Source organism: Hyla sarda, chromosome 1 (assembly GCF_029499605.1).
Source record: "Hyla sarda isolate aHylSar1 chromosome 1, aHylSar1.hap1, whole genome shotgun sequence".
NCBI classification, from domain to species: domain Eukaryota; kingdom Metazoa; phylum Chordata; class Amphibia; order Anura; family Hylidae; genus Hyla; species Hyla sarda.
In genome coordinates, this window is record NC_079189.1 from 272,043,292 (window position 1) to 272,067,309 (window position 24,018).

At 42.3% G+C, this 24,018-nt stretch overlaps 1 protein-coding gene and 1 long non-coding RNA gene across 7 annotated transcripts in view; one reads left to right on the forward strand and one right to left on the reverse strand.

Annotated features, from left to right (window-relative positions):
- The window catches only part of REXO1 (RNA exonuclease 1 homolog), a 388,039-nt gene that overhangs the window by 332,475 nt on the left and 31,546 nt on the right, over window positions 1-24,018 (forward strand). Inside the window, exons 15-16 of one of the 6 annotated variants that reach the window (XR_008892505.1) lie at window positions 10,205-10,369; window positions 10,931-11,053. The exons of 4 other annotated variants lie outside the window; for them this stretch is intronic. Coding sequence is in view for 1 of the 2 variants with exons in the window: in XM_056572376.1 (XP_056428351.1) it covers window positions 10,931-11,011 (81 nt within the window). In the remaining variant the exon portion in view is untranslated. Of the gene's footprint in view, window positions 1-10,204; window positions 10,370-10,930; window positions 11,060-24,018 lie in introns of those variants that run through there. One more of the 6 variants, XM_056572376.1, reaches the window with a different exon arrangement.
- LOC130368575 (uncharacterized) overlaps window positions 1-24,018 on the reverse strand; it is an 83,338-nt gene that overhangs the window by 31,021 nt on the left and 28,299 nt on the right. The gene's annotated exons all lie outside the window — the stretch shown is intronic.

The window sequence follows — 24,018 nt, forward strand, 5'->3', positions numbered from 1 at the left end:
GGATGCATTCAGTCCTGCTGTGTACACTGCTTCGTCCTAACGTCACTGGTCGTACTTCATGATTGACAGCAAGCTGCTCTGCTCCCAGCTGCCTGTGTTTACTGTGTTGTCTGCGTGTGAATAGAAGGTGGAGCGGCAGGACACACTGCAGACAGCGAATAGAGCATTTATTTGTTTAAAAAGTAAGTGTCTCTGCACGTTTGAGTGTGTGTTTGGATATATGTGTGTATATCAGTGTGTCTATGAAGTATTCTATGTTTAATTTGTACTTAAATCTTATACACAGACTTAATACCGAGGTCCAAACACAGAAAGTTCAGTCTGGAGTGCTGAGGGTGTGTGTCCTGCCTCATCCAATCATAGCTCCTCTCACACTTAACTGCCATATGCTGTTGGTTGGACCCCTCCCAAGCACTCCCCCCCCCCCCCCCCCCCCCCCCCCCCCCCCCCCCCCCCCACCCCCAGCACTCCAGGCTGCACTTCCTGTGTTGGGCTTTTTTAAGCACACATAAAACATAGAAAAATTCATTTTTTTTAACCCCTGACAAGACCCAGACAATTTTCAGTGTAGGATCTGGCCATTTTTTGCACATCTGACCACTGTCACTTTAAGCATTAAAGGAGTATTCTGGCACGCACTTTTTTCCTTTTATCCCGTCGGGGCTGAAAAATAAAACGCACTCTCTCTTACCTGCCAACGAGCCCCCGGAGCTCCGGTACACTCCGGTACAGGTGTTTGGCCCCCGGGCTGTATTCTTCTTACTTCCTGTTAGCCCGGAGATTTAGCCTATCACCGGCCGTGGCGGGACATCGCTGCGGCCGGTGATAGGCTGAAGCTCCGTGTGACGTGCCGGGCTAACAGGAAGTAAGAAGAATACAGCCCGGGGACCGAACACCTGTACTGGAGTGTACCGGAGCTTCGGGGGCTCGTTGGCAGGTAAGAGAAAGTGTGTTTTCTTTTATTTTGCAGCCCGGACGGGATAAAAGGAAAAAAGTGCACGCCAGAGTACTCCTTTAATGACTCAGGGATGCTTTTACCTTTCATTCTGATTCAGAGATAGTTTTTTGTTACATATTCTACTTTATATTAGTGGTAAAATTGTGTCTATGTGCATAGTTTCTTGGTGAAAAATTCAAAAATTTGATTTAAAAAAATGTGAAAAAATGGAAAATGAATATTCCAAATACATTATATATTGATTCACATATACAATATGTCTACTTTATGTTTGCATCATAAAGTTTACATGTTTTTACTTTTGGAAGACATCAGAGGGCTTCAAAGTATAGCAGCAATTTTCCAATTTTTCACAAAATTTTCTAAATCGAAATTTTTCAGGGACCAGTTCAGTTTTGAAGTGGATTTGAAGGGCCGTCGTATTAGAAATATGGCATAAATGACCCCATTATAAAAACTGCACCCCTCAAAGTATTCAAAGTGACATTCAAAAGGTTTGTTAACCCTTTAGGTGTTTCACAGGAATATCAGAAAATTGAAGGAGAAAATTCAAAATCTTCATTTTTTACACTGGCATGTTATTGTAGACCCAATTTTTTAATTTTTACAAGGGGTTAAAGGAGAAAAATCTTCCAAAAATGTATAACCCAATTTCTCTCGAGTAAGGAAATACCTCATATGTGTATGTCAAGTGTTTGGTGGGTGCACTAGAGGGCTCAGAAGGGAAGGAGCAACAGTGGGATTTTGGAGAGTGAGTTTTTCTGAAATGGTTTTTTGGGGGGCTTGTCACATTTAAGAAGCCCCTATGGTGCTAGAACAGCAGCAAAAAAAAACAAAACACATGGCATACTATTTTGGAAACTACACCCCTCAAGGAACGTAACAAGGGGTACAGTGGGCCTTAATACTCCACAGGTGTTTGACGACTTTTCATGAAATTTGGATGTGTAAATTTTTTTTTTCACAAAAATGCTAGTTTTCCCCAAAATTTTACATTTTTACTAGGGATAATAGGAGAAAATGACCCCCAAAATTTGTAACCCCATTTCTTCTGAGTATGGAAATACCCCATGTGTCGACGTTAAGTGCTCTGCTGGCGCACTACAATGCTCAGAAGAGGAGGAGCGCCATTGAGCTTTTGGAGAGTGGTTTTGTTTGGAATGGAAGTCAGGGGCCATGTGTGTTTACAAAGCCCCCGTGGTGCAAGAACAGTGGACCCCCCCCATATGTTACCCCAGTTTCCAAAATGGTGTCACGTGGGGGGGAGGGTCCATTGTTCTGGCACTATGGGGACAAATTTTCTCTTCAAAAGCCCAATGGCACTCCTCCTCTTCTGAGCCTTGCAGTTCGCCCGCAGAGCACTTTACATAAACATATGGGGTATGTTCTTACTCAGAAGAAATGGAGTTACAAATTTTGGGGGGCTTTTTTCCTATTTTCCCTTGTGAAAATTTTAGGGTAACACCAGCATTTTAGTGAACTTTTTTTATTTATTTTTTTCATTTTTACATCCAACTTTGAAAAATTTTCATTAAACACCTGTGGGGTGTTAAAGCGATACCCCTTGTTACGTTCCGTGAGGGGTGTAGTTTCCAAAATGGGGTCACATGTGGGTATTTCTTTTTTTTGCATTTGTCAGAACTGCTGTACAATCAGCCACACCTGTGCAAATTTAGGCCTCAAACGTACATAGTGCGCTCTTACTTCCATGTTGTGCATCCACAGAGCATTGTACGCCCACATATGGGGTATTTCCGTGCTCAGGAGAAATTGCATTACAAATTTTGGGGTCTTTTTTTCCCTTGTGAATATAAAAAGTATGGGGCAACACCAGCATGTTAGTGTAAATTTTTTTATTTTTTTTACAGTAACAGGCTGGTGTAGCCCCCAACTTTTCCTTTTCATAAGGGGTAAAAGGAGAAAAATACCCCCAAAATTTGTAGTACGATTTCTCCCAAGTACGGAAATACCCCATATGTGGCCCTAAACTGTTTCCTTGAAAAAAGTTTTGGAAACACTGCCGTACAATATGTTTTTCATTTTTATTGGGGGGGGGGGGGGGGGTGTCAGTGTAAGTGGGTGTATATGTAGTGTTTTACCCTTTATTATGTGTTAGTGTAGTGTATTTTTTTTAGGGTACATTCGCACTGGCTGGATTACGGTGAATTTCCCGCTAGGAGTTTGCGCTGCACAAAAAATTTGCTGCAGCTCAAACTTCAAGCAGGAAACTAACTGTAAACTTGCCTGTGGGAATGTACCCTGTACATTCACATGGGGGGGGGGGGAAACCTCAAGCTGTTGCAAAACTACAACTCCCAGCATGTACTGATTGCCGAAGGGCATGCTGGGAGATGTAGTTGCGTACCTCCAGCTGTTGCATAACTATAACTCCCAGCATGCCGAGACAGCTGTTTGCCTATTGTGGGTGGGCAGAACGGGGATACCGAAAGTTAACCCACCGCCCCCGATCTGCTATTGGTCGTCGCGTCTATATGACCAATAGGAGGGGTGGCACCCCTGCCACCTCACTCCTATCCCCTCAAGGGGATCCTGGGTGTCTTGGACAACCGCGATCCCCCTTATATTCCGGGTCACCATAGACCCGTATGACCCGGAATCAGCGCAAATCGCCGGTGTGAATTCACCGGCGATTTGCGCCAATTGCCGACATGGGGGGTCTAACGACCCCCTGGGCATTTGCACGGGGTGCCTGCTGATCGATATCAGCAGTCATCCCGGTCCCCACCCGGTGCGTGGCGGGGACCGAATTTCCCACAGACTTAAAGGTACGTCCTGGGTCCTTAAGTACCAGGGTGTCAGGACGTACCCGTACGCCCTGGGTCCTGAACAAGTAAATGACAGTGCCCATTTAAGGACGCCACCTGTTTTTACCTTTTAATGATCAAGCCCAAGCTCTTCCGGTCCAGTTGGGTCTCCGGTGACCCTGTGGTACGAAAAATACAGTGATCGGTGCTGTCCAAGATGGTACCAATCACTGTGAAGTGTAGCAGGGAGGTAGCCACACCCTACTACAGCTGCGATTAGTTGGTTCGCAGCTGGGGGCGGGGGATTCAAAGTCCTGTTCACCCGCTCTGGTAGTCCAAACAGAAAGGGGGGAACATGTGTGCCGCCTCCACTGATCTCGCTACCTAACTCAGGGTTTCCCCACCAGTGTGCCTCCATCTGTGGCAAAACTACAACTCCCAGTAAGTGCGTGCTGGTAGTTGTAGATTTGCAACAGCTGAAAGTTTGCAAAAAACGTACAGGGTACATGCACAAGGTCGGGTTTACATTGAGTGTCCTGCTGAGAGTTTCAACTGCTGCAATTTTTCCAACTCGACCATGTGCCTCTACCCTAAAAACAGTATACTACTCTTCACTACACAAAATAAAGAGTAATACACTACATATACACACACTCTTACACAGTTCCCCCCCCACACACACACACACACAATAAAAATTTTAAACGGATTGTATGGCACGGTTTCCTAAACTGAGCCCCCAGCTGTTGCAGAACAACTCCTCCCAGCATTGCCAGACAGCCATTGAATGTTCAGGCATGCTGTCACTTTTGCAACAGCTGGAGGCACCCTATTTGGGAAACACAGCCATAGGATATTTTTGCTGGCGGAGGCAAATTTAATCCAAATTGAATAAAGCATCGTGGAACACAGTGAGCTGCCGTCCATTCTACTTCTTCAAAGAGGATGGGTACAAACGACAAACAGGCAATAAAAGTAGAGCGACGTTTCGCGTTACATGCTTCTTCCGGCTCAATAAGCGTGACGTCGTGCCGGCGCGGCTGAAATACATCAGCACAGCGTCGTCACCACGGCAACCAGTACACACATGCCGGCGCAAGTGCATATCAGCGCTACTGACAGGCCATTACCATACAGGTAAATAAAAGATAAAAACAATGTTGAAAATACAAAGAGAACTGCATAAATAAAGCGATCATAAAAATATACTCATGTCATTTTTATCATTCAGCCCTGAGGCTCCCAATGCATTGGTCCTCAGGATCCAGGCCGATTCCTTCTGCAGTAACATCTTATGACGATCTCCGCCATCTTTAGGTATATGTGCAACCTCCAATCCTGAGAAAGACACTACATTGGCATAACCTGCATGAACATTTATTACATGCTCTATTAGACGTGGGCACCCATGGCCCGTTCTTATGGATCGAATATGCTCCTGTATCCGCACGTATAGGTAACGAATGGTCTTGCCTATATAAAAGAAACCACACGGATACAGGATCACATAAACAACATATTTTGTCTTGCAAGTAATGAAATGACACCTTCCAGTTTATTCCTCCTATTTTACAATATTTAACCCCTTAAGGACCCAGCCAATTTTCACTGTAGGACCCGGCCATTTTTTTGCACATCTGACCACTGTCACTTTAAGCATTAATAACTCTGGGATGCTTTTACCTTTCATTCTGATTCTGAGATTTTTTTCTACTTAATATTAGTGGTAACATTTTGTCGATACTTGCATCATTTCTTGGTGAAAAATTCCAACATTTGATGAAAAAATGTAGCATTTTTTTTTACTTTGAAGCTCTCTGCTTATAAATTATATATTGATTCACATATACAATATGTCTACTTTATATTTGCATCATAAAGTTGACATGTTTTAACTTTTGGAAGACATCAGAGGGCATCAAACTATAGCAGCAATTTTTCACAGAATTTTCTAAATCGAAATTTTTCAGGGACCAGTTCAGTTTTGAAGTGGATTTGAAGGGCCTTCTTATTAGAAATACCCCATAAATGACCCCATTATAAAAACTGCACCCCTCAAAGTATTCAAAATGACATTCAAAAGGTTTAACCCTTTAGGTGTTTCACGGGAATAGTAGCAAATTGAAGGAGAAAATTCAAAATCTTCATTTTTTACACTAGCATGTTCTTGTAGACCCAGTTTTTTAACTTATACAAGGGGTTATAGGAGAAAAAGCCCCACAAAATTTGTAACCCAATTTCTCTCGAGTAAGGAAATGCCTCATGTGTATGTAAAGAAAAAAGAAAGATAGCCAGCACAACAGCCTAATACACGGATGCACACTGCCATGGCAGATACAGAGTATACAAAAAAAGAGGATTGCAGCAGCACACATTGGTCAAACAATTCAGGTTCTTAGCGCACTTTTTGATCAAAACGTGTCCCCCATCCACCACGGGGAGGTGGCCTCATTTAGGATGGGACCCTAGCACAAATTCTGAGCCTAACGCTCAACTATCCACTCACCTCTGCTGGGCATATAGCCTCTGACTGGGTGACATGCTGGATCCATTTAAAACTCCACCTGTGAAAAAGGGGGAGGGGTGCACAGCTAAAGAGGGTGCCAAGGTGTATCTGCCATGGCAGTGTGCACCCGTGTATTAGGCTGTTGTGCTGGCTATCTTTCTTTTTTCTTGTATGTACAATTCAGAGCTGTGCACCCCTCCCCCTTTTTCACAGGTGAATTTTCACGGACCACTGTTCCAAATATCGGTCAGACACCTGTGGGGCATAAATGCTCACTGTAGCCCTTATTACATTACATGAGGGATGTAGTTTACAAAATGGGGTCACATGTGGGGGGGTGGGGGGAGTCCATAGTTCTGGCACTATGGGGGCTTTGTAAACACACGTGGCCTTCAATTCCGGACAAATTTTCTCTTCAAAAGCCCAATGGCGCTCCCTCTCTTCTGAGCATTGTAGTGCACCAGCAGAGCACTTTACATCCACATATGGGGTATGTTCTTACTCAGAAGTAATGCAGTTACAAATTTTGGGGGGCTTTTTTCCTATTTTCCCTTGTGAAATGAAAAATGTAGGATAACACCAGCATTTTAGTGAAAACATTTTTTTTTTTCATTTTTCCATCCAACTTTAACAAAAATTCGTCAAACACCTGAGGGGTTTTAAGGCCCACTAAACCCCTTGTTATATTCCGTGAGGGGTGTAGTTTCCAAAATGGGGTCACATGTGGGTATTTGAAGAAAGTGGATTGTCCAGCGCAAATGGAGATCACGAAGCAGTTTATTAAGATAAAACCTCAGTACATGGACAACACAGAAGGAGTGACGCATTTCAGCCCACCTAATGGGCCTTAGTCATACAAACAATACAGGTAAGAACAAGCCTTTTATACAGGAACAGACATACATGGCCCACCCCCAAGATGGAAAAGAGGGCCGGGTCAAATGTTTGTCATCCTTCCCTGTTTGCACAGGTGAGAGTGGCTTAACAAATAAGTATCCACTATATGACCCTGCGAAACATGGCATAACATAGCACATAGAATAACATAAAAATAAAAAATAATAAATGATAAAGATTAACACATTGACCATATATCAAGACACAAAAGTAAAATTAAAGTAACAGCATAAAACATTAATTTTATTATAAATCGAAATTTACCGGAGGGGGAAATGGTCAGAGCCTGCAGAAATTGTTGAGGATTTAGTGGTGCGGGTGCTGGTAGGGGAATTAAGTCTATTGCAGTCTTTAAAATTAGCAATAGACTTCCCTCAGGCAATATCCCATTCAGGATATCCCCCGAAGTGCGAGACGATGCTGTATACCCAATGACTCTCAAAGTCAGAGTCCGCAGAAAAATTTCTGCAGGCTCTGACCATTTCCCCCACCGGTAAATTTCGAATGACATGTTTTTTCCACCCGATACAGCAGTGAATTTAGTCAGATCTGTCAAGTAATACATAAATACATGCCCATTATTACGAGTGACCCCACATTCAAGGGGATATTTACCCAGGGTTACAAATGTATTCCGAGACTGGCCCCGACAATAGGTCAATATATTTCTCCAAGTTTATCCTCAGAATGATCCCGAATCCAACCGCCGACTTGGCTACGACATGTGGGCTCCTATGGGTGTGGGCACACTAGATGTATATGCTGTAGATATATGCAGATTTCTGGTTCTGTAGTGTCCACATCCACGGGTAGCACACATGTCATTAGTCAATATATTAACTGCAACACATCGAATGTCGTATACGTCCTTACCTGCAAGGACTGTAAAATGCAATACGTTGGCTGCACGACTACTCCTTTAAAAGTACGCATCAGGAAACATATTTCGGATGTCAAACACTTTAGTTCAAGACACATATCAATGGTATTGCAGCACTGTGCAGATGTCCATCAGGGCAATACAACGTCCTTGATATTACAGGGGTTGGAGCGGGTGACACCCCCATTGAGAGGGGGCAATACAAGACAAAAGCTGGATCGGGAGTTTTACTGGATATTGAGGTTGGACAGTCGTGTCCCAAAAGGCTTGAATAAAAGAATGGATACCATTCTGCATTACTAATTTGAATACAGTAGAATAATATATCAATATATTTATGAACACCTTTTATTCTTGAAGCCTCAATTTTCCAGTAACCAGTATCTCTATTCCAACATTATACCGTCCGCATTTATATAAGCAATTTTTTATGTGTTTTTCCTCCAGTTTACTTCCATAAGCCAGCCGAGTGTACTATGGTTCATTTATGTATTATATTTGACATAGTGATTTCAATACTTTATACCGCTTTACACTCGGCAAACTAGTAAAGAAAGCCAAAAGTTTTTACGTTGAACATGAACACAAAGTACACACTTGATTTTATTAGGTGTTATAATAAAATTAATGTTTTATGCTGTTACTTTAATTTTCCTTTTGTGTCTTGATATATGGTCAATGTGTTTTATCTTTATCATTTATTATTTTTTATTTTTATGTTATTCTATGTGTTATTTTATCCCATGTTTCGCAGGGTCATATAGTGGATACTTATTTGTTAGCCCACTCTCACCTGTGCGAACAGGGAAGGACAAACATTTGACCCGGCCCTCTTTTCCATCTTGTGGGTGGGCCATGTATGTCTGTTCCTGTATAAAAGGCTTGTGTTTACCTGTATTGTTTGTATGACTAAGGCACATTAGGTGGGCCGAAATGCGTCACTCCTTCTGTGCTGTCCATATACTGAGGTTTTATCTTGATAAACTGCTTTGGGATCTCCATTTGCGCTGGACAATCCACTTTCTTCAGTTTTCCATTTCTGGCTTAGCTCAAGTCAGTCCGGGCGCATTGGACATTGAGGGAAGAGAGCTGGGATTTTCTTCAGTTCACTACACATGTGGGTATTTATTTTTTTGCGTTTGTCAGAACCGCTGTAAAATGAGCCACCCCTGTGCAAATCACCAATTTAGGCCTCAAATGTACATGGTGCACTCTCACTCCTGAGCCTTGTTATGCGCCCACAGAGCATTTTACGCCCACACATGGGGTATTTCCGTACTCAGGAGAAATTGTGTTACAAATTTTTTGGGGTCTTTTTTTCCTTTTACCGCTTGTGAAAATAAAAAGTATGGGGCAACACCAGCATGTTAGTGTAAAATTTTTTATTTTTTTACACTAACAGGCTGGTGTAGCCCCCAACTTTTCCTTTTCATAAGGGGTAAAAGGAGAAAAAGGCCCCCGAAGTGCAATTTCTCCCCAGTACGGAAATATCCCATATGTGGCCCTAAACTGTTTCCTTGAAATACGACAGGGCTCTGATTCCCAAACAGGGTGCCTCCAGCTGTTGCTAAACTCCCAGCATGCCTGGACAGTCAGTGGCTGTCCGGAAATGCTGGGAGTTGTTGTTGTGCAACAGCTGGAGGCTCCGTTTTGGAAACACTGCCGTACAATAAGTTTTTCATTTTTATTGGAGGGGACTGCGTAAGGGGGTGTATATGTAGTGTTTTACTCTTTATTATGTGATCGTGTAGTGTAGTTTTTTTAGGGTACATTCGCACTGGCTGGTTTACGGTGAGTTTCCTGCTAGGCGTTTGCACTGCGGCGAAAAATTTGCCACAGCTCAAACTTCAAGAAACTTAATGTAAACCCGCCTATGTGAATGTACTCTGTACATGGGTCCTGTAGGGGTTAAGTTCTCCATTGAGTCTGCACATTGAACAGTGCCTACACTTGAAATTACCTCGGGGGGGCACTCGCTCTAGCCAATTTTCCTTGTTCTCAACTAGACGTTTGCAACTGAAATGGTTACCCAGTGTGCACGTACGTCTATAGGAGAACAAGGGTTGCCTGAGTGCTACCTCCTTCAAGTCCAGATCACTTTCTAGCAAGTGCCAATGGCGGCGTATTGTAGATTGTATGACTGTATTCATGGATGAGTGTTGGAAAGTGAAAATAAATCTTTTTTTATTTGTTTGCAGCTACCACCCCCCACACGTCAAGAGAGCCATTCCGTATGGCCAGTTCATCCGTCTAAGATGGCTGAACAATGATGACACGATTTTTGAAAAGCAGACAGAAGAGTTATCGTGCGTCTGATAGAGAGAGGCTACCCCTCTAGAGACGTTAGATCAGCATTAGATAGGGTGAGACCTAAAAAAAAATATTTTCTCACACATCAAAAAGCTGCAAAGAAAAAAGATTTATTTTCTCTTTCCAACACTCACCCATGAATGCAGTCATACAGTCTGCAATACGCCGCCATTGGCACTTGCTAGAAAGTGATCTGGACTTGGAGGTAGCACTCAGACAACCCTTGTTCTCCTATAGACGAACGTGCACACTAGGTAACCAGTTAAGTTGCACACGTCTAGTTGAGAACAAGGTAAATTGGCTAGAGCGAGTGCCCCCCAGAGGTAATTTCAACTGTAGGCGCTGTTCAATGTGCAGACTCAATGGAGAACTTAAATATTGTAATATAGGAGGAACAAACTGGAAGGTGTCTCATTTCATTACCTGCAAGACAAAATATGTGTATGGGATCCTGTGTCCGTGTGGTTTCTTTTATATAGGCAAGACCATTCGTTGCCTATACATGCGGATACAGGAGCATATTCAATCCAAAAGAACGGGCCATGGGTGCCCACGTCTAATAGTGCATGTAATAAATGTTCATGCAGGTTATGCCAATGTATTGTCTTTCTCAGGATTGGAGGTTGCACATATACCCAAAGATGGCAGAGATCGTCATAAGATGTTACTGCAGAAGGAATCGGCCTGGATCCTGAGGACCAATGCATTGGGAGCCTCGGGGCTGAATGATAAAAATGACATGAGTATATTTTTATGATCGCTTTATTTATGCAGTTCTCTTGGTATTTTCAACATTTTTTTTATCTTTTATTTACCTGTATGGTAATGGTCTGTCAGTAGCACTGATGTGCGCATGCGCCGGCATATGTGTACTGGTTGCCGTGATGACGACACTGTGCTGATGTATTTCAGCCGCGCCGGCACCACGTCACGGTTATTGAGCCGGAAGAAGCATGTAACGCGAAACATCGCTCTACTTTTATTGCCTGTTTGTCATTTGTACCCATCCTCTTTGAATAAAGCATCGTGGGACACAGTGAGTTGCCGTCCATTCTACTTCTTCTATTTGTTACATAGTTACATAGTTAGTATGGTTGAAAAAAGACATATGTCCATCAAGTCCAACCAGGGAATTGAAGAGAAGGGTGTAAGGGGATAAGGGGAAGGGATGTAGTTTTATAATTCTGCATAAGCATTAATGTTATTTTGTTCCAGGAATGTATCTAACCCTGTTTTAAAGCTGTTAATTGTTCCTGAGGTAGACTGTTCCATAAATTCACAGTCATTATGGTAAAGAAGGCGTGTCGCCACTTTAACTAAACCTTTTCTTCTCCAGACGGAGGGAGTGCCCCCTCGTCCTTTGGGGGGGTTTAACCTGGAACAGTTTTTCTCCATATTTTTTGTATGGGCCATTTATATACTTATATACATTTATCATATCCCCTCCTTAAACGTCTCTTCTCAAGACTAAACAATTGTAACTCCTTTAATCGCTCCTCATAGCTTAGATGTTCCATGCCCCATATTAGTTTAGTCGCGCATCTCTGCACCCTTTCCAGCAACACAGTGTCCCTTTTATGGACTGGTGACCAAAACTGAACAGCATATTCCATGTGAGGCCGTACCAATGCTTTATAAAGGGGGAGTATTATGTCCCTGTCCCTCGAGTCCATGCCTCTTTTTATACATGACAATATCCTGCTGGCTTTGGAAGCAGAAGCCTGACATTGCATGCTATTCTGTAGTCTGTGATCTACAAGTACACCCAGATCCTTCTCTACCAGTTTAATCCCCCCTAAGACATACGACGCATGCATGTTATTAGTACCCAGATGCATAACTTTACATTTATCCACATTGAACCTCATTTGCCAAGTGGATGCCCAGACACTTAGTCTATCCAAGTCATCTTGTAACTTATGCACATCCTCTACAGACTGTACTGTGCTACAAAGTTTGGTGTCATCTGCAAAGATAGAAACAGAGCTGTTAATGCCACCCTCTATATAATTGATAAATACATTAAACAACAGCGGGCCCAGTACAGAACCTTGGGGTACACCACTAACAACTGGGGACCAACCAGAGTACGAATCATTGACCACCACTCTCTGGGTACGATCCATGAGCCAGTGTTCAATCCAGTTACAAACTAAAGTTTCCAAGCCCAAAGACCTTAACTTACCTGTCAGACGTCTATGAGGGACAGTATCAAATGCTTTAGCAAAATCCAGAAACACTATATCCACAGCCATTCCTCTGTCAAGGCTTCTACTCACCTCTTCATAAAAACAAATTAGATTGGTTTGACAACTTCTATCCTTAGTAAACCCATGCTGGCTATCACTTATAATACTATTACCCCCTATGTATTCCTGTATGTAATCCCGTATAAGTCCTTCAAACAATTTACCCACAATGCACGTTAAACTTACCGGTCTATAATTGCCTGGCGAAGACCTAGAGCCCTTCTTGAAGATTGGCACCACATTCGCCTTGCACCATTCCCTTGGCACAATACCAGACACCAGTGAATCTCTAAATATCATGAACAAGGGTACAGATATTATTAACTTACCTCTCAAAGAACTCTTGGGTATAGTCCATCCGGTCCTGGAGATTTGCTTACATTAACTTAATTTACCTTGTACCATATCTACATTAAGCCAGTTCAGTACATTACATGATGTGTTACCAGCACTGACCTGTCCAATGTCAGCTCCTTCTTCCATAGTATATACAGAATTAAAGAACCCATTCAGTAGCTCCGCCTTCTCTTGATCGCCCGTGACAAACTCCCCATTATCATTATTAAGGGGTCCTACATGCTCTGTCCTTGTTTTTTTTTGCATTTATATATCTAAAAAAATATTTAGGATTAGTTTTGCTTTCTTTGGCCACCTGTCTCTTGTTTTGAATTTTTGCTGTTTTTATTACATTTTTACAGATTTTATTAAGCTCCTTGTACTGTTTAAATGTTATAGCTGAACCATCAATTTGAATTTTTTGAAGGCTATTTTTTAACATAATTTGTCAGCCATGTAGGATTTAGTTTTAATCGTTTATATTTGTTCCCCTTTGGTATATATTTAGCTGTATAGTTATTTAGAGTTGATTTAAAGATGTCCCATTTACCTTCTGTATCAGTATTTCAGAACACCTCCCCCCAGTCTATGTCCTGTAGTTCAGCTCTCAGCCCAGGGAAATTTGCCTTTTTAAAGTTATATGTTTTTGCCTTCCCCGTCTCCTTGTTTTCTACATTTTAAGTCAAAAGTAACTATATTGTGGTCGCTATTACCAAGGTTTTCCCGCACAGTTACATTACCAACCAGCTCTGCGTTGTTGGAAATGATCAGATCCAACAAGGCATCACTTCTTGTTGGGTCCTCCACAAACTGGTCCATAAAATTATCCTGCAATAAATTTAGGAATTTTCTCCCCTTTGTAGTTTTAGCCAGCCCCCGGCCCCAATCTATATCTGGATAGTTAAAATCTCCCATTATTACCATTGTACCTGCCCGGGCAGCCCTCTCTATTTGTTTATGCAGCCGACCTTCTATCTCTTCAGTGATATTAGGGGGTCTGTAGATTACACCAAATACAATTTTTTCAGTATTTCCCTCCTTTTGTAATTCTACCCACAGTGATTCCACATCCTCAGAATCATCACACACTATGGCATCGTCTATGGCACCACCACTTTTTCTGTTCATTCTATCTTTGCGAAACAATGTAAACCCCTGCAGATTAACAGCCCAGTCATGCGAGGAGTCCAGCCATGTCTCAGTGACCCCAACTATATCAATATGTTCCTCCAGTATCAAGGCCTCATTTTATTTGCTAGGCTTCTGGCATTTGTGAACATACACTTTACATTTCCATTAAGTTTTACACATATAGTCTCACTAATGGGATTTTCTGAGTTATTGGGGTTAATGTTATTATTTGAGTTATAAGGGCTTATTGTACTATTTAAGTTATTGGGGCTAATGGGATTTTTTGAGTTATTGGGTCTAACCTTATTATTTAAGTTATTGGGGCTAATGGGATTTTTTGCGTTATTCGGTCTAACCTTATTATTTAAGTTATTGGGGCTAATGGTATTTTTTGAGTTAATGGGGCTTATTGTAGTTATTGAGTTATTGGGGCTAATGGAATTTTTTGAATTATTGGGATTACAATTTTTCGGGCTACATTTATTTTTACGGCTGGTTTGTAACCCATGGATATCCACTGATCTTAACCTCCCCCCACAGGACTCCTCTCCACCCACCATTATGTCCTGACCCCTCTCTAACCTATCCATCCAACTGTCTGCTTTCTTTGCTTTATTATCCTCCCCCCACTCACCTAGTTTAAATACTCTGCCACCCCTTCCAGGATTCTGTCCCCCAGCACAGCGGACCCCCTTCCATTCAGGTGCAAATTATCCGTAGAATAGAGTTTGTACCCCAATGAAAAGTCAGCCCAGTGCTCTAAAAACCCAAACCCTTCCCCCTTACACCACGACTTAAGCCATTCATTTAACTCCCTAAGCTCCCGCTGTCTTTCCTGCGATTCGCATGGCACATGAAGTATTCCAGAGAACACAACCTTAGAGGTCCTTCCCTTCAGCTTGGCACCTAGTTCCTTGGAATTATTCTTCAAGGACCTCCACCTACCATGTATTCTGTCGTTGGTTCCCACATGGACCACAACATCTGGGTCATCCCCAGCCCCCCTTAGTAATTTGTCCACCCTTTCCACCACATGCCGAACCCTGGCACCAGGGAGACAGCAAACCATTCGGTTGAGGTGGTCTTGGCGACAAATTATTCTATCCGTCTTCCTGATTATAGAATCCCCTACCACAACTAACTGTTTTGGCCTACCTGCGTTACCATCCCCCACACTACTAGTTGAGCTGTTCCCCCGGCTGTTAGGGAGACCAGTATCCACTAGGGTTGCCATCTCTGATACTGAGGCCCTCGCATCATCGCCCAACTTGGCAATTTTACTTGGGAGATCAGAAGCAGAAGTGGCCTTCCTTTTCCTTGCCCCCTTTCCAGTCCCTCTAACTACATTAACCCAGCACCCTACTTGGGCCTCCTGGCTAGTTTCTCCAACCTCCAGTTCTACCCCACTAACTGCTTGCTCTGTAAGCAGTATGCTCCTTTCAAGATTGTCAATCGGCCTCAATGTTGCATTTTGCTCCTCTAGATCTCTAATACGAGCTTCCAGGTGGGCAACATGCTCACATTTGTCACAGCGGTATTCACCCTGAAGCTGCTGCTCCAGAGATGTATACATGTGGCACAATGTGCACTGAAGAAAACCTCCAATCCTGCTGTCCATATCCTTGGTGACAAACAGCTGTTATTAACTATTAAGAAAAACTACTTTTATCAAGGGAGTGTAATACTTAGTTACAGTGGGTCCTGCTTACAACTCCTGCTTTTTAAACTTCTGCGTATAAAACTTCTCAGAGGTTCACACTTAAGAATACAACACTTTAGATTACAAACCAAAGCTTCAGAGAGACTCAGCCAGAGCTGGTTACGGGACGTAGCACCGCTGCCACACTACATAGAGGAGAAGCGGTAGCAGTGCATCATCGGGGGGGAATACATTGTCAGAGGATTTTGAGGAGGTAGTGCCAGCTTTACTCTTCCTCTGCCAATATTTGGAGGCAAGTGTAATGCTTGCATCTGGGTTTTTCCCTATGCAAATCCTTAAGTTAGGCCTCAAATGCCTATGGGGCTCTATTCACTCGGGAGCCCTGTAGTATTTCAAGGAAACAGCTTAGTGCCACATATACGGTTTTTCCGTACGCTGGAGAAATTGCATTACAAATTTTGGGGGTCTTTCTCCTTTTACCTATAGTAAAAATGAAAAGTATGGGGCAACCCCAGCATTTAAGTGTAAAAAAGTTAATTTTTTTCTTACACGGGTCTGACTTGAAGAAAAAGAAAAAAGACTTTTACATATGACCTCATTTTTGGAAACTGTTCTGGCTGTTCGTTTGTAAACGCACATGGCCCCTGAATTCAATTCCAGCCAAATTCTTCCTCCAAAAACCACATTTTGCTCCTTCTCTTCTAAGCAGCATTTTAGTGAAAAGCAGCATTTTAGTGAAATTTTTTTTTTCAATTACACATTCAACTTTAATGAAAAGTCGTCAAACACCTGTGGGGTGTTAAGGCTCACTGTACCCCTTTTTTACGTTCCTTGAGGGGTGTAGTTTCCAAAATAGTATGCCATGTGTTTTTTTTTTTTTTATTTTTTTTTTTTTGCTGTCCTGGCACCATAGGGGCTTCCTAAATGTGACATGCCCCCCAAAAACCATTTCAGAAAAACTCACTCTCCAAAATCCCAGTGTCGCTCCTTCCCTTCTGAGCCCTCTACTGCGCCCGCCGATCACTTTTCATACACATATGAGGTATTTCCTTACTCGACAGAAATTGGGTTACAAATTTTAGGAAGATTTCTCTCCTGTTACCCCTTGTAAAAATTCAAAAACAGGGTTTACAAGAACATGCAAGTGTAAAAAATGAAGATTTTGAATTTTCTCCTTCACTTTTCTGCTATTCCTGTGAAACACCTAAAGGGTTCACACTTACTGAATGTCATTTTTAATACTTTGAGGGGTGCAGTTTTTATAATGGGGGTCATTTATTGGGTATTTCTTATATGAAGGCCCTTCAAATCCACTTCAAAACTGAACTGGTCCCTGAAAAATTCTGATTTTGTAAATTTTGCGAAAAATTTGAAAATTGTTGCTGTACTTTGAAGCCCTCTGATGTCTTCCAAAAGTAAATACATGTCAACTTTATGATGTAATCATAAAGTAGACATATTGTATATGTGAATCAATATATAATTTATTTGGAATGTCTATTTTCCTGATAAGCAGAGAGCTTCAAAGTTATAAAAATGCAAAATTTTAAATTTTTTCATACAACTTTGGAATTTTTCACCAATAAATGATGCAATTATCGATGAAATTTTACAACGAACATAAAGTAGAATGTTACGAAAAAACTATCTCTGAATCAGAATGAAAGGTAAAAGCATCCCAGAGTTATTAATGCTTAAAGTGACTGGTCAGATGTGCAAAAAACGCTCTGGTCCTTAAGGCCAAAATGGGCCTGGTCCTTAAGGGGGTTAAATGTCGCAGAGAGGCGGCCATGCGACATTTAATACAGTTGTCGCACACATGATAAATTTGTGACCAATGCACAAAGTGATCTAAATAAGATCACTTTATGGAAATGTAAACAGTCTAAATGAAATGTTGCGACTTTTCCTGCAACATATTTAGATGAAAAAAAGCTGTCTAAACAGATTGATAAATTCCCCTCAATTTCCCAGAAAAGTAATACGGAGCTGTTCTAAATGAGCAGCCTACCCTGGCACAGGTAAAAAGTAGTACAGAACATGTAGTACCTCCCTGTACTGTAGGGGGGTGCTGCCAGTCAATGCATTCACTTAAGTAATACAGGTGTTGTACCAGTGAAATGTCTGTTCTCAATAGCTGAGTGGTCAGCTATTGAGTTTTGCATTGTTTGTAGCATTTTGTTGAATATGATTTCAAGTAACAATTGTCCAGAAAAGACCATTGTATGTTGAAGATATTGTATATTGATGCCATTGTGAGTTTAGGCACCACTGTATGCATGCTATCTATGGCAAAGCAAATTGCCATAGTTTTGATAAGATAAAAACAACATGTAGATTCTTGCCTGTTAATCCCTACCCTGAAAATGAGGCTTGATATGTGGTAATTCAAAACAGCATTAGCTTTTTCAAAATGTTCTAAAGTTTGGTATATTCCGTAAGTGTGTTAAAGGGGTACTCCATTGGTAAATTTTTTTGACTATATGGCATCTTCTTTGTATGTCTTGTTTTTTTGCAATATACATGTGTTATATGTTTTGGCAGCATGTGTGTGTGTTTTGCTTACCTGTTTGTTGGGCAGGAAGTTCTGTAGTTCAGAGGGTTTTCTTTTACTGTTCACAGTCGTCCATGTTCTGAGTCTGTTGTGGACAAGATGTCACAGCTTTTTTTTCCCCTCTGTCTGCATGAGATAAATAAGCCACGCCCCCTCATCTCATCCAGCTCAGTTCACAGCTCCTCACCTCCCCTCCCCCTGCTCTCTATACTGAGGATGCAGGTCTGCACAGGAGAAGGACCTCACAGAGAAGATAAGTGTTATCTGAAGGGGAGAATGACAAGGTGCACAGGCTGGGGATGTATGGACTGCAGGGGAATAAATCTCATACTGGAAATTATCTCTATATGTGAAGGGAGAGGGGGGGACTCCTGAATGACACATGCTGGGAGTTGTAGTCCCTGTCGTGTGTGTGTGTATGCTAGTGTTTACAAACCAGTGTGCCTACAGCTGTTCCAAAACTACAACTCCCAGCATACCCTCACAGACTTTGGGCATGGTGGGAGTTGTAGATTTGCAACAGCTGGAGGCACACTCGTTGGAAAACACTGTTCTAGCCTATTCAGCATACACATCATGTTACACCAGTGTTTCCCAACCAGTGTGCCTCCAGCTGTTGCAAAACTACAACTCCTAGCATGCCCAAAGGCTGTCAGGGCATGCTGGTAGTAGTTGTTTTGCTACACCTGGTGGCACCCTGGTTGGGAAACACTGGTTTATTCCCTACAGAGGTGTGGGGAACTACAACCCCCAGGAAACTACAGAGGCAGCATGCTGTTTTTATACCACAGACTGAAGACTCCTGAATGACACATGCTGGGAGTTGTAGTCCCTTTTGTGTGTGTATGACAGTGTATCCCAACCAAGGCTGTTTATATTAGTGTGCTGTGTATAAGGGGGCTGACCCGGGAAAATAGTAGGATGGGTAAAGAGCGGAACAAACAAAAAAAAAAAAAAAAAAAAAGGAGATGCCCCAAACCAGCAAGGCATGTGGCATGCTGGGATTTGTAGTTTTCAGCACAGCAAGAAATAGGAAATAGAAGCAAAGACAGGAAAACAAAGTGGAGGATAAAAAGACAACAAAGAACAGAAATAGAGTCGCCTAATTAACAAGAATTGAAATGAAACAAAATACAAAACTAATTAAACAAATAGGGTAAGTCAAAAAAGGAAAAACACGTTGACCACCGGAGTACCCCTTTAAGCACTTCACGACCACCCAATGTAAATACATATTGGTAGTCAGGTTTGGGAGTAAGGAGTGTGCTCAGCTCATAAATGGCAATCTTAAGATGACACACATTATTAATTACCAACATTAGCGATCACGCTAATGTTGATCACTTTACACCCTGCCCTAATCAATAGCAATAACAACCTTTAGAGGGTTATTTGACAGGTGCTCGGCCTGTGAAACCTTTGATCCGCACCCCTGCAGTGCATTGCCTTCTGAAGGCCTCCATACCTGACCTGTTGACTCAGACACAGACAAGCTGCACTAGAAGAGTGCTTATTTCACTGCGCAATGCAATAACATTACATTTATCTGTATGTCAGCAATCAAATGATTCTTAATAAAAATGAAAGTGTAAAAAAAGTTTTTAAAAGTTTAACCTCTTAACCCCTTAAGGACCCGGCCATTTTTTGATCTTCTGACCACTGTCACTTTAAACATTAATAACTCAGGGATGCTTTTACCTTTCATTCTGATTCCGAGATTGTTTTTTCGTGACATATTCTAGTTTGTTAGTGGTAAAATTTTGTCGATACTTGCATCATTTCTTGGTGAAAAATTCCAAAATTTGATGAAAAAATTTAAAAAATTTCTTTTTTTTTTAACTTTGAAGCTCTCTGCTTATAAGGAAAATGGATATTCCAAATTAATTATATATTGATTCACATATACAATATGTCTACTTTATGTTTCCATCATAAATTTGACATGTTTTTACTTTTGGAAGACACCAGAGGGCTTCAAAATATAGCAACAATTTTCCAATTTTTCACAAAATTTTCAAAATCGGAATTTTTCAGGGACCACTTCAGTTTTGAAGTGGATTTCAAGGGCTTTCTTATTAAAAAAATACCCCATAAATGACCCCTCAAAGCATTCAAAATGACATTCAGAAAGTTTTTTAACCCTTTAGGTGTTTCACAGGAATAGCAGCAAAGTAAAGGAGAAAATTCAAAATCTTCATTTTTTTATACTCACATGTTCTTGTAGACCCAGTTTTTGAATTTTTACAAGGGGTAATAGATGAAAAATCCCCCCAAAATTTGTAACCCAATTTCTCTCGAGTAAGGAAATACCTTATATGTGGATGTCAAGTGTTCGGCGGGAGGGCTCAGAAGGGAAGTAGCGACAATAGGATTTTGGAGAGTGAATTTTTCTGAAATTGTTTTTGGGGGGCATGTCACATTTAGGAAGCCCCTATGGTGCCAGAACAGCAGAAAAACCCCACATGGCATACCATTTTGGAAACTACACCCCTCAAGGCACATAAACAAGAGGTCCAGTGAGCCTTAACTCCCCACAGGTGTTGGACGACTTTTCGTTGAAGTTGGATGTGTAAAGGAAAAAAAAAATTTTTCACTAAAGTGCAGTTTTTTCCCCAAATTTATCATTTTTACAAAGGGTAATGGGAGGAAATGCCCCCCCAAATTTGTAACCCCATCTCTTCTGAGCATATAAATACCCCATGTTAGGACGTAAAATGCTCTGCGAGCGAACTACAATGCTCAGAAGAGAAGGAGTCACATTTAGCTTTTGGAAAGCAAATTTTGCTGAAATGGTGTTTGGGGGGCATGTCGCATTTAGGAAGCACCTAGGGTGCCAGAACAGCAAAAAAAAAACACATGGCAAACCATTTTGGAAACTACACCCCGCAAGGAACGTAACAAGGGGTATAGTGAGCCTTAACACCTCACAGGTATTTCACGACTTTTTGTGAAAGTTGGATATGTAAATGAAAAAATATTATTTTTTCACTAAAATGCTGTTTTCCCCAAATTTTACATTTTTACAAGGGGTAATAGGAGAAAATGACCACCAAAATTTGTAACCCCATTTCTTCTGAGTATGGAAATACCCCATGTTTGGACGTCAAGTGCTCTGCTGGCACAATACAATGCCCAGAAGAGGAGGAGCGCCATTGAGCTTTTTGAAAGAGAATTTGTTTGGAATGGACCCCATTGTGACCCCATTTTGGAAACTACACCCGTCACAGAATTTAATAAGTGGTGCAGTGAGTATTTACACCCCACTGGCGTTTGACAGATCTTTGGAACAGTGGGCTGTGCAAATGAAAAATTTAATTTTTCATTTTCACGGATCACTGTTCCAAAAATCTGTCAGACACCTGTGGGGCGTAAATGCTCACTGTACCCCTTATTACATTACGTGATAGATGTAGTTTCCAAAATGGGGTCACATGTGGGGGGGTCCATTGTTCTGGCACTATGGGGGCTTTGTAAACACACGTGGTCTTCAATTCCGGACAAATTTTCTCTTCAAAATCCCAATGGTGCTCCCTCTCTTCTGAGCATTGTAGTTTGCCTGTAGAGAACTTTACGTGCACACTTGGGGTATGTTCTTACTCAGAAGAAATGGGGTTACAAATTTTGGGGGGCTTTTTTTTCTCCTATTTTCCCTTGTGAAAATGAAAAATTTAGGGTAACACCAGCATTTTAGCGAAAAAAAATGTTTTTCTCATTTAACACCTGTGGGGTGTTAAGGCACACTATACCCCTTGTTACGTTCAGTGAGGGGTGTAGTTTCCAAAATGGGGTCACATGTGGGTATTTCTTTATTGGTGTTTATGTCAGAACCCCTGTAAAATCAGCCACCCCGTGCAAATCACCAATTTAGGCCTCAAATGTACACAGTGCGCTCTCACTCCTGAGCCTTGTTGTGCGTCTGCAGAACATTATACGCCCACATCTGGGGTATTTCCGTACTCAGGAGAAATTGCGTTACAAATTTTGGTAGTCTTTTTTTTGCTTTTACCGCTTGTGAATATAAAAAGTATGGGGTAACACCAGCATGTTAGTTTAAAAAATAAAAAAAAATTTACACTTACAGGCTGGTGTAGACCCCAACTTTTCATAAGGGGTAAAAGGAAAAAAAGCCCCCAAATTTGTAGTGCAATTTCTCCCGAGTACGGCGATACCCCATATGTGACCCTAAACTGTTTCCTTGAAATATGACAGGGCTCTGAAGTGAGAGAGCACCATGCGCATTTGAGGACTAAATTAGGGATTGCATAGGGGTGGACATAGGGGTATTCTACGCCAGTGATTCCCAAACAGGGTGTCTCCAGCTGTTGCTTAACTCCCAGCATGCCTGGACAGTCGGTGGCTGTCCGGAAATGCTGGGAGTTGGTGATTTGCAACAGCTGGAGGCTGCGTTTTGGAAACACTGCCGTAGAATACGTTTTTCATTTTTATTGGGGGGGGGACAGTGTAAGGGGGGTGTATATGTAGTGTTTTACTCTTTATTATGTGTTAGTGTAGTGTAGTGTTTTTAGGGTAAGGTTCACACTGGCGGGCGTTTACAGTGAGTTTACCGCTAGTAGTTTGTGCTGCGGCGAAAAAATTTGCAGCAGCCCAAACTTGAAGCAGAAAACTAACTGTAAACCTGCCTGTGTGAATATACCCTGTACATATGTACACATTCACATGAAGGGACAAACCTCCAGCTGTTTCAAAACTACAACTCCCAGCATGTACTGACAGACCGTGCATGCTGGGAGTGGTACTTTTGCAACAGCTGGAGGCACACTGGTTGGAAAACCTTCAGTTCCCTAACTAAGTATTTTCCAACCAGTGTGCCTCCAGCTTTTACAAAACTACAACTCCCAGCATGTACTGATCGCCGAAGGGCATGCTGGGAGATGTAGTTATGCAACAGATGGAGGTACACAACTACAACTCCCAGCATGCCCACATAGCAGTTTGCTGTCTGAGCCTGCTGGGATTTGCAGTTTTGCAACATCTGGAGAGCTATAGTTTAGAGACCACTGCACAGTGATCTCCAAACTGTGGACCTCCAGATGTTGCAAAACTACAAATCCCAGCATGCTCAGACAGCAAACTGCTATGTGGGCATGCTGGGAGTTGTAGTTTTGCAAGATCTGGAGAGTGACAGTATAGAGATCATTGTGCAGTGGTCTCAAACTGTAGCTCTCCAGCTGTTGCAAAACTACAAATCCCAGAATGCCTAAACAGCTCTCTGGGCATGCTGGGAGTTGTAGTTTTTCAACATCTGGAGGGCTACAGTTTAGAGACCACTCTATAGTTGTCTCAGACTGTAGCCCTCCAGATGATGCTAAGCAACTCACCGGCTTCCGTAGGATCCACGGAGCTGCGTCGCCGTCCTCTTCTTCCGTCGATCGTCGCCTGCCGCCGTTTATCGTCGCCCGCTGCCGTCGCCGATGGGTGAGTGGATCTTCGGCGCCAGTCCTGTGTCGTTTCCCCGTTCTGCCCTGCCTATTGTGGGTGGGCAGGACGGGGAAACCGAAAGTAAAGCCCCCCGCCCCCGATCTGCTATTGGTCATCGCGTCTTGATGACCAATAGCAGGGATAGGAGGGGTGGCACCCCTGCCACCTCACTCCTATCGCTTCAGGGGGATCGTGGGTGTCATGGACACCCGCAATCCCCCTTCTATTCCGGGTCATCGGGTCACCATAGACCCGAAACGGCGCAAATCGCAACTGTGAATTCACTTGCGATTTGGTCAGATTGCCGACATGGGGGGGGTCTGATGACCCCCC